This window comes from Colius striatus, chromosome Z (genome assembly GCF_028858725.1).
Source record: "Colius striatus isolate bColStr4 chromosome Z, bColStr4.1.hap1, whole genome shotgun sequence".
Taxonomy (NCBI): domain Eukaryota; kingdom Metazoa; phylum Chordata; class Aves; order Coliiformes; family Coliidae; genus Colius; species Colius striatus.
This window is the reverse complement of record NC_084790.1, coordinates 4,016,692-4,030,628: the sequence shown is the minus strand read 5'-3', so window position 1 is coordinate 4,030,628 and position 13,937 is coordinate 4,016,692. Positions and strand designations below refer to the sequence as shown.

At 42.3% G+C, this 13,937-nt stretch overlaps 1 protein-coding gene across 1 annotated transcript in view; it reads right to left on the bottom strand.

The window, feature by feature from the left end:
- The window catches only part of IKZF3 (IKAROS family zinc finger 3), a 34,355-nt gene that overhangs the window by 3,959 nt on the left and 16,459 nt on the right, over nucleotides 1-13,937 (bottom strand). Inside the window, exons 4-7 of the mRNA XM_062017904.1 lie at nucleotides 11,073-11,333; nucleotides 10,223-10,390; nucleotides 8,439-8,555; nucleotides 2,105-2,221 (exon numbers count right to left, since the gene is read on the bottom strand). Of these exons, the coding sequence (XP_061873888.1) occupies nucleotides 2,105-2,221; nucleotides 8,439-8,555; nucleotides 10,223-10,390; nucleotides 11,073-11,333 (663 nt within the window). The remainder of the gene's footprint in view (nucleotides 1-2,104; nucleotides 2,222-8,438; nucleotides 8,556-10,222; nucleotides 10,391-11,072; nucleotides 11,334-13,937) is intronic.

Genomic DNA, 13,937 nt, shown 5'->3' with positions numbered 1-13,937 from the left:
GCGGGAGAAGCTTCGAAGGAGGCCTGGTGCATAGGTTGAAAGCCAAGGGTACAGCCTGCTGATCTGCAGCCTTGTTTGAGACCCAGGACCATGCACATGGGTAGCTACTGGAGATGAAAATGTGAAAAGAGAAAGCGGGCCAGGCTCCTGGTGCTTGAATCTCTGTGAACCCCCTCAAATAATAATGAAGGGAGTTTTTTTTCCTCTCTTTCCCTAATCAATAGACTTCATTCAGAGAAACGAGGCAAACAAAGATGCCTTGTTAGCACACGTCTCCATCCTTCTCCCTGACAACATGAGAAATCAGCAGCCATCCTGCAAACGCTGTTCCCCAAGACACCACTGAGCTGCCCTGGCAGATCTGCACTCCTACACATCCAGTTCAGAAAGTCACAGAAGTCAAATCAAGGTCGGACAGAGTCCTCTTGCAAACAGACTTCCCAGGGATGAAAGGGACCGAGTGAGTAATTCTTTCACTGGTTACTTAACAGGAACATGCCAATCACACAGGTTCTAGAAAAACAGTTAAGTTTTAGGAATTGGTTATTTTGTTCCTGTAGGTGAACTGTGCTGGGTCCTCCAACTTCTCCACAAAAGTCCTCACATGTTGTGCCACCTGCACCTCGCCTTGCTGAGCACAATCACACCCCAAAAAGGATCCATTCTGTAGAGGGAACCGGTGTGCTGTAACACCAACCAGAGAAACACCAGCACTTCACTTTAGGCGCAGGCTGAGGGGTTGGGTCTGGCCATGGGTGTAGTTAATAAAATACAGAAAGACTGAAATGGCAGCAACTGTAAACCAAGGTAAGGTGAAGCTGATCTCAGTGCTAAAAAAAGAGGAAGCTAAAGATTGTAAAGAACCCATTTGCATTACTATTGCTGTTTGAATCACAGCATGGCATGTAAGGTCAAACTCTGAGAGTCAACAGTTTCAGTATGAAGTACCCAGTGGCCCCCAGACAGTGGATGCTGCTGTCACGCCACTCCTGTATAAAAGGTGACCTTTTCAAAGCCACACCGCGATGTTTAAACAAAGGTGATCAGTTCCCACAGGTGGTCCTCCAGTGCTACCCACCAAATCCAGTAAGATCTACCTTATCTTCCAAAGAGAAGCTGCTTCTATGCATCTGTGGATGTGGCAGCACACATTTGCCTAGGCTGGACCTTGCCAGGCCCTCGGAACAGCCCTCAGGCAGAAGCCTTCCCTGCACACTTGGCCCACCCTTCTCTCCTCCCTCGCCACCCCACGGGCCCCTGTGCTCAAGCTAAAGGTGATACCAAGAAAAAGAAGCACTCAGTACCTTATAAAACCTCACAGAATATAACAAATAAGGCATTACTAGTACTAATAGCACAGAACTGCTGACTAAGCCTGCTCTTTACTCAGGGCACTAGAGCTGCAATTTGTTTTCTTAAAAGGCAAGTTAATGAAATACGACTAGCTAAGAGGATCAGGCAACACACAACAACCTGCCAGACCAGTATTTAAGATCCCCAGCACGCATAACTCCGATCAAATAAAATTAAATGTGAAGAAAATGCTGTGGAAACATCTTGTTGCTGAAACTACCACAAGAAAGGATTCAGTATTTTTTCATCACATTCAAATTCAGCAGGATGACTAACAGAAATCCAGTACTTTTCTGTCCTTAGGCCTTATTCCACACATGCATCCAGCAAGTATCTTCAGCTCCTGCTGACTAGAAAGAGCACTCAGCTCTCGACAGCATTAAGACTTCATCTCTTTTCCTGTAAAGAACCTAGCAGAGAACGCTGCAAATGCACAGGGACAGAAAACAACACAGGGAAGCTCCAAACAGGTGTTTATACATTGCCTACACAAAGAGACACAAAGCACAACAGCAGCTCCCATCCCGCTGAAGCAGCTAACAGAATATCTTTTTTTTTTTCTTAATCAAAACCCTACAGCAAATCACTAAAACCACATCAGAATAATCAAAGTTACTTTACTTACAATCTTTTGTATTAGATTAGATTATCAGCTTGAGACGGATGTTTCAAATAAGCAGAGGCATTGTACTATAGGTTACCGACTTGCACATATTTAGCTGTTGCAGATGAAAAGGGTTTTTGTTCTTACCAATAAATTTCTGAGGCATTGAGCTTTTTCGCTTTGCCACGTTGCTTGCTAGCCTGTCCAGCACAAGGGCTCTTTCACTCCCCATCTCTGCCTTGATGTGCCTTGCCTCCACGCTTGCTAGTTTGAAAACGTGAAAAGGAAAATAACAAAAAACACAACATGTAGGTGAAAAGGAATAAAAAAAGATTAAAAAAAACCCAAAAGAAGACGAGATTAATGGTTTAATCTCCAGAGCTTGCCACTATAATTGGGAGGAAACAGTTTGAAGAGCTGCTGTAAACTTGTTTTGCCTTTTCTGTCCTTCTCTTTGCTCTTTGCATCTTGGGCACTAGCTGCAGTCAGTAGAACTAAGCACAGAAACAAACACTGATCTTGCAGTCCTGAGCTCATGCAAGGAGAGTACAAACCATACAAACCCCGTATCTTCATTAGCAAGAGGAAGTGTAAAATAAAACTGGCTGGAAGGGCTGGTTACAAAACGTTGAGGGAGACAGAACGTCTGCTAACCTGTCTTTTTGATTCTGAGTAAGACCGTGTGACACCTGCAGACTTCCAGTCTCCAGTGTAAGACACCAGGCTCTCTTGCCACCTTGTTTTAGAGGTCAGTCAGACATCATGTCTTCTGAACTAATTACTGAGAAACTTACATGAAATACAGAAGTGTCTCCTTAAAATACTGCCTTGCAAGATTCACTTCTAACTCATTTTTTTTCCCCATGTGTCATTATCGCTTCATTCCCCCAAAATGCTACAGCTAAAACTAACGAAGAATGTTTTTGTCATTAGCATTAGGTGTTTTAAAGCTCGTTATGACCTCCAGAATTTCTAACTCCAGGAAAAGTACATATGCCCTACAGCCACTCCCTTGAGACCAGGCCACTAGCTGTTTAGAGGATCTCAGCACTCTCCAGAGCTCTCCCCTGTCCGTGCTAACCCGCTGTTTCACGGAAATGGCTGTGGGCTCTCACCTCGCTGAGGCTGCACAGGCTTTCAAGCTGGATCAGCCACATTGAAGGACTGCCACCTCATATCACTACTGCCAGACTAATACTGAATATAACTGCTGTGGCTAATACTGAATATAACTGCTGTGGCTTACTCCCCCCAAAAATTCGCTCTTGCCTGAAGAACAAGTATCAGTAGTGGGGCTTGTGTATTAAAATGTGGCACTGAGAGTTTCAGTGTTAGGGACCACAGGGGTGCAAACTAGATGCATTTTAAGAGACTGCTCATGAGTTGGCCTCCAAGTAAAATGAAGACACGGAAGGGTTATTTGCTTTCACCATGCCAGAATCCAGTCTCCTGTGTTATTGTACCATTGCACTAATGTACCTAAAACAGGAAACATAAGATGCCTAAGAGAGAAGTAGTGCTAGAGGCTAATGATGAAGCATTCTGGTATCACTTTGGCCTTGCCAAATGCAGTTTTATTGAGCACTGGACTTAAACTGCAGTTTGCTAATACAGCAGGTGAAAAAAATGCAGCATCATCCTTCCATAGCTTAGTGTGCAGCATTTCCCTACGCATGCCGGTGTCAGTCACTCCTTACTTGTTTATTATTGCAGTTATTGATACCATAGGAGTTTCAGTCAGCACCAACCATGACTCACCAAACCTCAGCCAGAACTATTTGTTACTGTTTGTTCAGCAGCCTGAAAATGTGAGGCGCCTCAGAATCACTCAATGCCACAAATACCTGCTACGAGTATGACTCAGGGTGGATGGGACAGTGAGGTTCACCTCAGCAACTACTCCAGTGCTGTTTCACCAGGCTGCAATGCTGTGATATACCTGATAACCAGATCCACAGTCTTAAAGGCAATAACACATGGCTTTTCTAGGCTGGTTTTTATTCCAAATTAGTATATATAGACTCACATAAATGTAGTTACTGATTGCTCAAATGCACCTGCTTCCAGCACAGAACAGCAAGACATTGCCTAACAGTTTACAATAAAGAGTGACAAAACATCAGATTATGTTGAAAGTCTACGGGAAAGTTAGGCAGGGAGGACATCATCATCTGTTTGGATTCTGGCCAGAACCTCCAGTTAATTCTTGAGCATAACATGACGGGATTTTTCATTTCAGAACTTCTGTTAAACTCTCATGCTCTAAAAACTGGACTGTGCTTCCTGAGCTCTTTATATCCTCTTGACATAACTCTAGGTCAAGGTTTGAACTATCCCCAACCCAGAGGGCTTGCAACCTTGATAGGATCCTTGCACAACTCCTGGGTAGCAGTAATTAAAATATTTAAAACCCCAACAACCCACAACTAACCTGGACAAGATAACACAAACAGTGCTGTATATTCAAAGACTTAAGCTGTAAAGAGAAAAAGAAAGAAAATACAACTGATCCATGTCACAGGAGCAGCTCCCTGGCCTCTACTATTTTTTTATTTTACTTTTCTTGTTGCCTTAGTTCCCCTTTTCCTCAGTCTTTAACTTCATGAGTTGTACCCCTGTCCCGTTACCTTTTTAATTTCACATTTTCAGGATCTTTTTCTCTGCCTTTTGGCAGAACTCAAGGACAGATATTTTCCTAAGCCCTCTTAGCCAGCCCTGGAAACACAGGGGAAGCGACACGAGGCGTATCAGCAACCACTTGTCTCCCTCACTGTTATTTATTTGCCACCATGGGAACTCCATTAAATTAGTGTCAAGAGGGCAAATGAGCAGCTTCCTGGAGAGGTAACAATAGTTTGTACTCAGAGGAGACTGCTGAAGAGCCAGCCGCTGTTGACCTACAGAATATGCTCTGGAACATCTGTAGGTATCAATCTTCCAGCTTGATGTCTGACTGCCATTTTATTTTAATACTGAGGGTCTTTTCTTTCACATTACGATCTTCTACCCCTTGCTAATAGTCATTTCATCCTAAAGGAAAAAAATACCTCTATGTACAGGCCACAAAAGGCTTTTTTGATAATGTCTTCATAAACCAGCCTTCAAGAAACACTATGTGCTGACATTGAGACACGGGTGGTTGCGCTGGTTCTCTACCACAACACTGCTCTCTCTACATAAAAGCTAACTTTAAATTATCTCACCCACCTCTTTCTTCTGGACCACTTATTAAAGAACCTAAGAATAACATCTAGTATTTAGGAAACATCTTTTTAAATCACTTAACATTCTCTACAGACTTCTCAGAGAGGAATACTCGTGCCCTGTCTCTCTCTTCAGTTACTTTACCCACTGGATGATTCCACTGCACATTGTGACATTAATTTAAAGAACTAATTATAACATGTACCTAAAAATAAATGATCCACAACATGCACCTAAAAATAAATTTCTGACTGGACTGAAAGAAACAGCCAAGTGCTCTGCTCTAAGTTACACTGAGGGAAAAATGATAGTTATAAAGAAAATCTAGACTTCCAAAGGAATTAACCTACTTCAGCCTGTGATCTTGAAATGTTTGGCAAGTGAAATACTTCTGATGGGTTAGTTGCACAACCAGGAAACAACAAAAACTCTAAGGCTGCTGAGAAAAACTTTGCAGACCAAATAAATCACCATCTTGCCTCTTGTTCTGGTCTGATCAGTGCTCTGGGATTTGCCTCTGGAATTACAGGGGAAGTCAAGCTTCCACCGTGGTGTTTTACACAGCAGTAGGATGGGGTTTAGCACCAATGTCCTGACCATTTTTAAACTTAGGTCCCCATCTCCTACTCATCCAGCACTAGTGACTGGCTGTGGCCTTCCTTGGTCACCCCCCCGAGGTGCCCTTGCGGTGCTTTTGAGTACTGTCCCCTACCTCAGTGGTGAGTGCATTTGGGTTGTGACCTAATGCTTCTAAAACACTTCAAAACCCACCTGGATAAGCTCCTGCGTGACCCAATCTAGGTAGTCTTGCTCTGGCAAGGGGGTTGGACTGGATGAGCTTTTGAGGTCTCTTCCAGCCCTTGAGATTCTGTGATTCTGTAGAGTTACAGAGAGCGGATGCTCTCCTTCCAGCCCAGAGCATGACCACACCATCACTTAGCCTGTGCTGAATTGTTTCCATAGTGTGGTTTCTGTCACACCATAAATGTGACTATAATTTTTAAAACATGCGGGCATCCTTCACAAAACCCCGAAGTACAAAGCAGAGCTCAAATTAGAGGCATTGCTTCCTGTAGCATCTCTATGTGGTCACTAAACAATGGAGAGTGCTACAGAGAGGTGGGTTATCATGCAGTGAGAACAATGTGACCAGAGATTGTTATCAGGGGCTGTGCGATGCTTTAGTACTGTTACATAAAACCCCTTTTATTTCAGAAATATTTCCTTGCTGATGCATTTGGAACAGGCAAACCTTGTACTAAAAAGCAACTAGAATGGTTACTCCAGTCCTCATGCTTTTCAGTATTGTGATTAATTATTGGATGATGGCACTCAGAGCACACTTGTGTTTAAAGGTGGCTCTGGATGAGGAGGCTGCAAGGACTTCAGGAAAGTGCCAGAATTCGAAGCGATGCAGGCCAGTAGGAAAATGGTCATAAGTAAAAAAAAAAAACAGTGATCACTAAACACAAATGCAAAATGCTGCACTTGGGGGTAAAAACCAAACTAAATGCACTACGTGACCTCCTGAACTTCTCTCCAGCCTTCCTGCTCTTTCAGCTAACATTGTGCTGATCCCAGACTGTTGAATGGAAGTGCCTCAGCAAGGCCAGAGCTTCTGTTTTTCATAAAGTTTACTACTCCAGTAAACACACTGCAGTGTTTTCAAAAGTGTGAAAGTCTGAAAGACACAGGGCACAGCTACATTGTGTCACACGTTTCCTCCGTGACCAGCTGAAGGCAGGCTGTACCACTGTACTATACAGCAGATTCTGGACAAGTGAAATGTTGCTATTCTGAAACGAATATATACTGTGAGAATCATGAAGAAGCAGGAATCTATAGTAGGTATACATTTTCCATTTCACTTGGTGGACATCTCAGAGTGATTGCCATCATGACAGTGTGTACTGTAACACAAAACCACAGTTACAGTATGTAAGGGTTCTCATGAAAAACAAAACTTGCTGACATTCTGATAATCATTTATTTTAGCAATGCTCTAAAAAAAATGTGGTATTTCCTGAAAAGAACGTAGCCCACAGAAATCTAGAAAATTCTGTGTTAAACTGCAGTGTCTTTATGGCAGCTTTTGTGTGTGCATGTGTCATAAAGCTTGGTACCTCAGCCTGCACACTGCACAACAGACTAAGGACTCTCTTACACAGTTGTCATCATGTAACAACAGGTATTCAGCTCTTTTATTTGCAGGCCTGGCTTGTGATGATGCCTGTAGAACCTCCGCATCACAGTTGTATTGCTAAAGAACTATTAAAGGGCCTCAGTTAACATTGTCACCTCTCCAAGCGCAACGTTACATTTTTGTTTTCATCTCTGAAAACTCATTTTCGCCTTTCCCTGAAAAGCCAACTTGGAATACACAAGCAAAACTTGGAAGCTCTATAAAGTTATTGCTTGGTTGTTTTTTTTAAGGCTGTATAGAGAAAGAATGAGAACCTAAATTCTGAGACTGTAGCCTGAGCTTTGCTACAGACTCGTTGTATAATCCTTTGGGAGGTCACAACCACTCCCAGATTCTGAATGGCAGCAGTAATTCTTTCCTGACTTACTGGCATACTGTGTGACTTAAATTCAGGTGAAGCAGACTCACAGATTATGACAGTTATGTTTTCACCAAAGTATGTTTAAAACTGCAGCACCGAGACTGCGAAAAGGAAAACGAGAACAACTGTGTTTTGACACATTTTACCTTCAGCCTCTTTCAAATACAGCCCTGTACTTAGAGAAGTCCCTCAACTCTCACTAGCTCCTCGGCTGATCTACTGGGTATCTTTGGGATGCCACTCCCTTTCCATGCCTTAGATGTATGCCACTAATTCTAACTGATTCTGGCCAACAGTTCTTATTCTAAAGAAAAGGAAGCACCAAACAAACTAAGACATGTGAAGAACTGTTGTCCGCAACTATGGGCATCCACTCTTCAATAAGATAAGCCACATAACAGCATTAACATAGGAAGAACCTAACTTACTGTGTCACCTACAGAAATCCTGCATATGAGGTATTTCAGATGTTTTATTCAAAGTAACTGTGAAATTAAAAAGTGATCAAAATAAAAGCACTCTTTAGCTAGTTGCCCAAGGGATGCATTAAACCAGACCCTTTTATCACGTTACAGTCCCTTAGGTTTCTGAAAATGATCGTAGTAAAAACTGTTCTCAGGCTGTGACTTAACAGCTCACCAGATGCCTTTTTTTAAGCACTGTAATGTACCAAAAAAAAAACCCCACACCTCCATAATATGACATAAACTCACCAGCCTCGCACATGCCAGCGTTCTGCAAGTAAGTACGGCACCGCTCCTTGTGCTCTTCTAACGAGCTCCTTTGCTTGTAGCTCCTTCCACAAAACTCACACTTGTATGGCTTCTCCACTAGAAAAATAAGAGCACAGTATAAATTGACCACAAGAGACTACTAGAGCACTGACATTCAAGTATATAGTTGCTAACAGCATACATTCATCTCATGGAGAATGCTTTAAATTCCTGTTATGTTTACAAACACTGGAGTTGTTGTGAAGTTAGGGTGACTTGAGGGTGAAACCCACTAGTCACACAGAGTTCATCTGCATCCACCAAGCTCAGCACCAGAGAAGAAGAGGCTTTGCACTTAAACACTGCTCCCAGGTCCCTAGAGCCCTGCTCTAGCTGACAACTCTCTGGGTGTAACTTCCCCAGAGAAGGCCACCCATACTGCTGCTAAACTGGGTCAGCAACTGTCCTAACTGCCTGACCTAAGCCTTGTGTGTACAGAATTTTTCAAGGCTTTAATGAAACTGATGAAGTTAAACTAAACCAAAACCGTATGTGAGGTTCCTTTAATTTCAGAAGGCATTTACTGTAAAGCAAATTATGTTCCAAATTCATTTAAACTAAAGGAAACCTGTTTGAAACTCAAGATACCCACACGGCCTTTCCCACTGTCTCACACACACGGTCTGGAAGCATTTCCTAAATTCATCTCATTACTGTTTTGGGGGGCAGACATCCTCTAAGACACTCAAGACAAAATACCATCCTTGTACAGCACAAATATAACTGGCCTTGCATTGTGTACTGTGCAAAAAGGCTACACTCCTTGCTGCTAATGCAATTGTTTGCTTATTTGTGTGATTCACTTGAGATTTTCTTTGTACTGCTTAACAAGCCGGCTCTTCAAAACTTCAGTCACAATAACCACATGATGTGTGTGAAGCTGTGATGTTCTCAGCATTGTGCTGGTGGGGGACAGCCACCACCCCTGTGCTGGGTCTCAATTAAATCAGAATCTCTTTTATCCACGTCAGATAATCTCATTTTAAACTTTGATTCTTTGTGAGGTTGAACTTTTTTTTTTCCCTGTAAAGTGCAGTGCAGAGATAACATCTATCATTTAGAATAAATGTTTTCTTTCTAGGCTCCTGTGTAACACAGGATATACACAAATCAAAGACTGAGCACACCCTGGCTCTTGCAGAACTGAGGGAACTAAGATTAATCAATTTATACCTGGCTTCTTTTTCAAGTCACCTCAGCTCTGTGCCTCCATTTCTCCCATCTGTAAAAGGGATGAACACCCTAACAGTCTTGAGAAAAGCCACCAGAAAACAACTGGTGTTTGTTGAGCATGTTAAGACATTCAGATGAAAGGCACTATGCAACAATGAGGTGTTAACCGGCAATACTATCACCCTGCCCTAGATTCTGCTCCTCCAGTTGTCCCAACAGCTCAGGGCAGGAATGGAAGGAAGTCCCAGCAAAGCACACTACTGCTTGAATTCAGAGCCTGCTGGCTTTGCTCACTGGAAAATACAAGGAGCTGGTTTGTACAAGCAGGTACAGAGGCTGGCAGTTTCTGAGAGCACACATCTGTGACGGTGGGTTTCCCTGTGCCCTCCTTCTGCACCAAGAGACAGCATGGCAGGCAGAGTGAGTAGTCACTGCTCTCTATCAATTCTTCACAACTAGACCGGCTGAGCGAACTTTGCTGACTGTCTTCCACGCCTAGTGTCCTAGTGACACACATCTAAAACACGTGAAGTGTCTTTGAAGTCACTTACCAGAATGTGTCCTTAAGTGACCTGTTAGCGCATCCCTCCTTTGGCAGGCATAACTGCAAAGATGACATTTAAAAGGTTTTTCCCCTGTATGTAGTTTAATGTGGCGGAGGAGGTTACCCTTCTGAGTAAAGGAAGCTCCGCACTGATTACACTGGAATGGCCGTTCACCTTAAAATGACATACAAAAAAGGACATTTAATGGTTACATGGGTATCATGCTATCCTCGTGCCCATGCCTTTTAGGAAGAGGAAAGAATGAGATACTGGATCAATGTCTTTCTATAGAAGCACAGGCAGCCCTTCCGTTGACTTCAGTGGGAGTTACACGCAGCCCTGGTGTCAGAGCTTCTTGTAACACATGCACAACTATGGAAATCACTGCACAGTTTTTCCATGGAAATAAGTGTTCTGGAGGAGGCTGATTCCAATGAGCTAGCAACTTTTAGCAAAAAAATAAAGTCTTATGTTAAGGCAGGTCGAAAGCTAAGACGCTCATTGGTTTGTTGCCAAAGGATAGCACAGAGAGAAATACATACATAGAGAGAAGATGGCAGCACAAAACCAATCTAGCTTGTGTTTTGTGGCCGAAATACTTAAATGATATAGTGCCTTTCATCCAGAATTCTTAAATGCCTGACAAACATGTTTTTTACTAACATTCAATCCCGATAGGCAGCAATGTGGGTAAAGTGAGGCACAGAAAAGGGAGCAACTTGCCAGGGATCACACGTGGAGTCAACAACAGAACACAGAAATCCTGATTATGGTGCCCTTTTTTAAAAAGGAGTAGTCTAGGTCACAAGTTATTATCCTTATTCAGCACTGACAAGAATAACATAGGAATATTTACCAGTGTGGCTACGCTTATGAACCATCAAGACATTGAGGCTAATGCAGGCTAATCCACAGACATCACAGTTCATTTTTCCACTAGCTGGCCTGACGTTGTCATATGAACCAGGATGTCTTTCCAGTTTAATGCTTTCGTATTCGTTATATTCTCTGGGATAGGTGTAAGGCATTTCAGATTCTTCTGGGGTTTCCACAGGCTCTGAATTTAAAGCACTCTCCTCTCTTTCAATGTATTCACCTTTCACTTTAACCACATCATCTGCAGGTAAAACAAAGCACAAAAGTGAAAAAAAAAATGCTCATTTTGGGCACAACTTTTATCTTCTGAAAAAAAAACCAAACTCACCAAAAATTACACAAAGTTCCATTAGTGATCTTCCTGAAAGTTTTACTGAAACACCCAAAGATGAAGAAAAGCAGTTGTGACATGAATCCTCACGAGTCACATATCACTAAGATACTCACAGTGAGATAACTTTTTAAATATTGATCTGCTTGTTAATTACATTTGATGGATAGTTTCCTTCTACAGGTTATAAAAGTATAATACAGTAACAACTTATCCTGCCATTACAAGGTAATATTCAGGATTCAAAGGAGAAGACTTATTCCCACAACTCACAATTAGCCTGTAGAAATTAGTGCCTTGGGCTGCTTCTGTGAACTGAAAATACAGAATGACCCAAATTAAAAAGAACACTTATGTCTTCCTGTGGGACTGCTGGTGCTTGAAACCCACCTAAAACATATGTTTGATCCAGTATAAGACTTCCAGCACTCCCATGGCATAGATTCTCTGCAGTTCAGCCTAATCAATAATGCTAATTTTCATTTGCAAGTTGTGATTTTTATCCAAAGATCTCAAATGCATGAGGAGCATCTGGCAATCTCGATACCTGTATCATAAGGTTACTATGTGAGTAAAAGTAGCAGAGGGAGGGTAAAGATTTCCTGTAACTGTATCCTAGAAATGTTAAAAGCTTTGTCCAAAGTCACATTGTCAGTACCCAAAGACTCCCGAAGTTCAGCATTCACAGCCTTTGTGGAGGTCCCTGGACCTGCAGCCACGTTCAGAGGAAAGTAAAGACATTGCCTTAAATAAATAGCATTTCACAGTCAGAGGAGAAGGTAACAAGTAGCTAATAATTTACTAACAATAATGCTCCCACTTAAGAATATAAGCAAATTGGTCACACTATGTAAACAGTTGATGATTTAAATGAACTTATGTGTTGCTGCATTGCCTTTCTGCTATTAACTCTAGCATTACCAGCACTTGCATGGAAGTCCTTGCTGATGGACATGACAGTTTCTTTCTGCTTAAAGCTGTCTTCTTCATCCAGACAAGAGCTAGGCTATGGCTGAAACCTGAGTTATGCCTCAAGCTGCCAAGTGAAGAAAAGCATTAAGAGGTAAAAGACATAGTTTCCTGTTTGAAAGTATTGTTTTCATTGCCACCTGCTCCTCGCTCAAACTGAGGGTTAGACAGTTAAATACAGCACTGATTCACTTGTCCTTTCTCCAAAGTACAGAACATGGACTGCTGAATATGTATTAGCTCTGCTTCTGAGTAATAAACCACATCAAATGCCGAGAAGAAACAATGGGTGACAGCAAAAATGAGGTGGCAACATAAAAGCAGCGCTGAAAAATAAAGATCTGGCAACCAATGTTTTCATGAAATCAAAATGTTCAACTGTATTTTAGTAATAAAAGCCCTTCTCTATCCCAAGTGCTTGCACTCAGCCCAGCCAATCTATCTTACTTTGGGTTGAAGTGAGGTGGAAGAAGCAGGTGGGTGAGAATTTCCTTATCCCATACAAGAATCCACAGTAGTGTGGAAAATTGAGAGTTCTCTTGGTGGTCTCCCTGGATGATGATATCCACAGAAAGATGGTCTGTTTCCCCACATTGTGGGGTTTTAGCCTCCTATCCTCAATGGGTTTTAGAGTTTGGTATTGGGACTGACAGCCCTGGTCCCAGAGAAGCTTACCCATTTTGGGTGTTTGCTCAGGGGGTCACGGGGAGGTCTGGATTTGTCATTTATTTCTGCAACTTCTGCAGAGAAAATACAGAAAGACAACTGAAAGTACGGAAAGACTCAAATTAAAAAGGACACATATCTTCCTGTGGGACTGCTGGTGCTCTGATTCACATCCTGGGGATTCCTACTCCCACTGAAACAGAGTTTTCCCTGAAGGGACCTTCTGCTGCCAGTTTCATGTCTGAGGGTGCAAGGGTGACCCTGCTATCAAGATTCCTTCAAAATTAGTTTATGCATGCATTTCCATCAGAAAAAATATTACCAGTTGCTGAAAGCAGCTTTCAACAGAATCTCTGTTCAAAAAAAAAAAAAAAAGGAAAAAAAAGGTTTTGTTGGTTGGTTGGCTGGGTTTTTTCCCTCTCAGAAGAGGGCAGTTCCAAAATAATGTGCTACATTCTGCACAGCATGGTAAAAGGAAGTACACATTGCAGCTGCACCTTGTTGGTACTTTCAGACACAATTTCAATTCCCACTTTCTACTTAACGTCTCACCTTTTGTCTGCATCAAATGCAATGGCTGAGCAGTGGAGGACTAGTAACCCTCCACTGAGACGAGACTACTGTTTTTCTACTGTTCCTCACCACAAGTTCTCATGGTTCACAGCTTTTCAGTCTTTAATGGAGTTTCCTGGTGTTCACGGAGTGCAGCACAAACATTGGTTTGAGTTCCCCATGGCAAACACTTGCTGACTGGCACAAACTGGGCAAGCCATCCTACATTTCCATGGTGGAAAAGAATTACCTGTGCACTTTCCATACTGCATGCTGTTTGTGTTTTCCTCCACTAAGAAAGAAGGATGCACACAAATTCTGATCGAG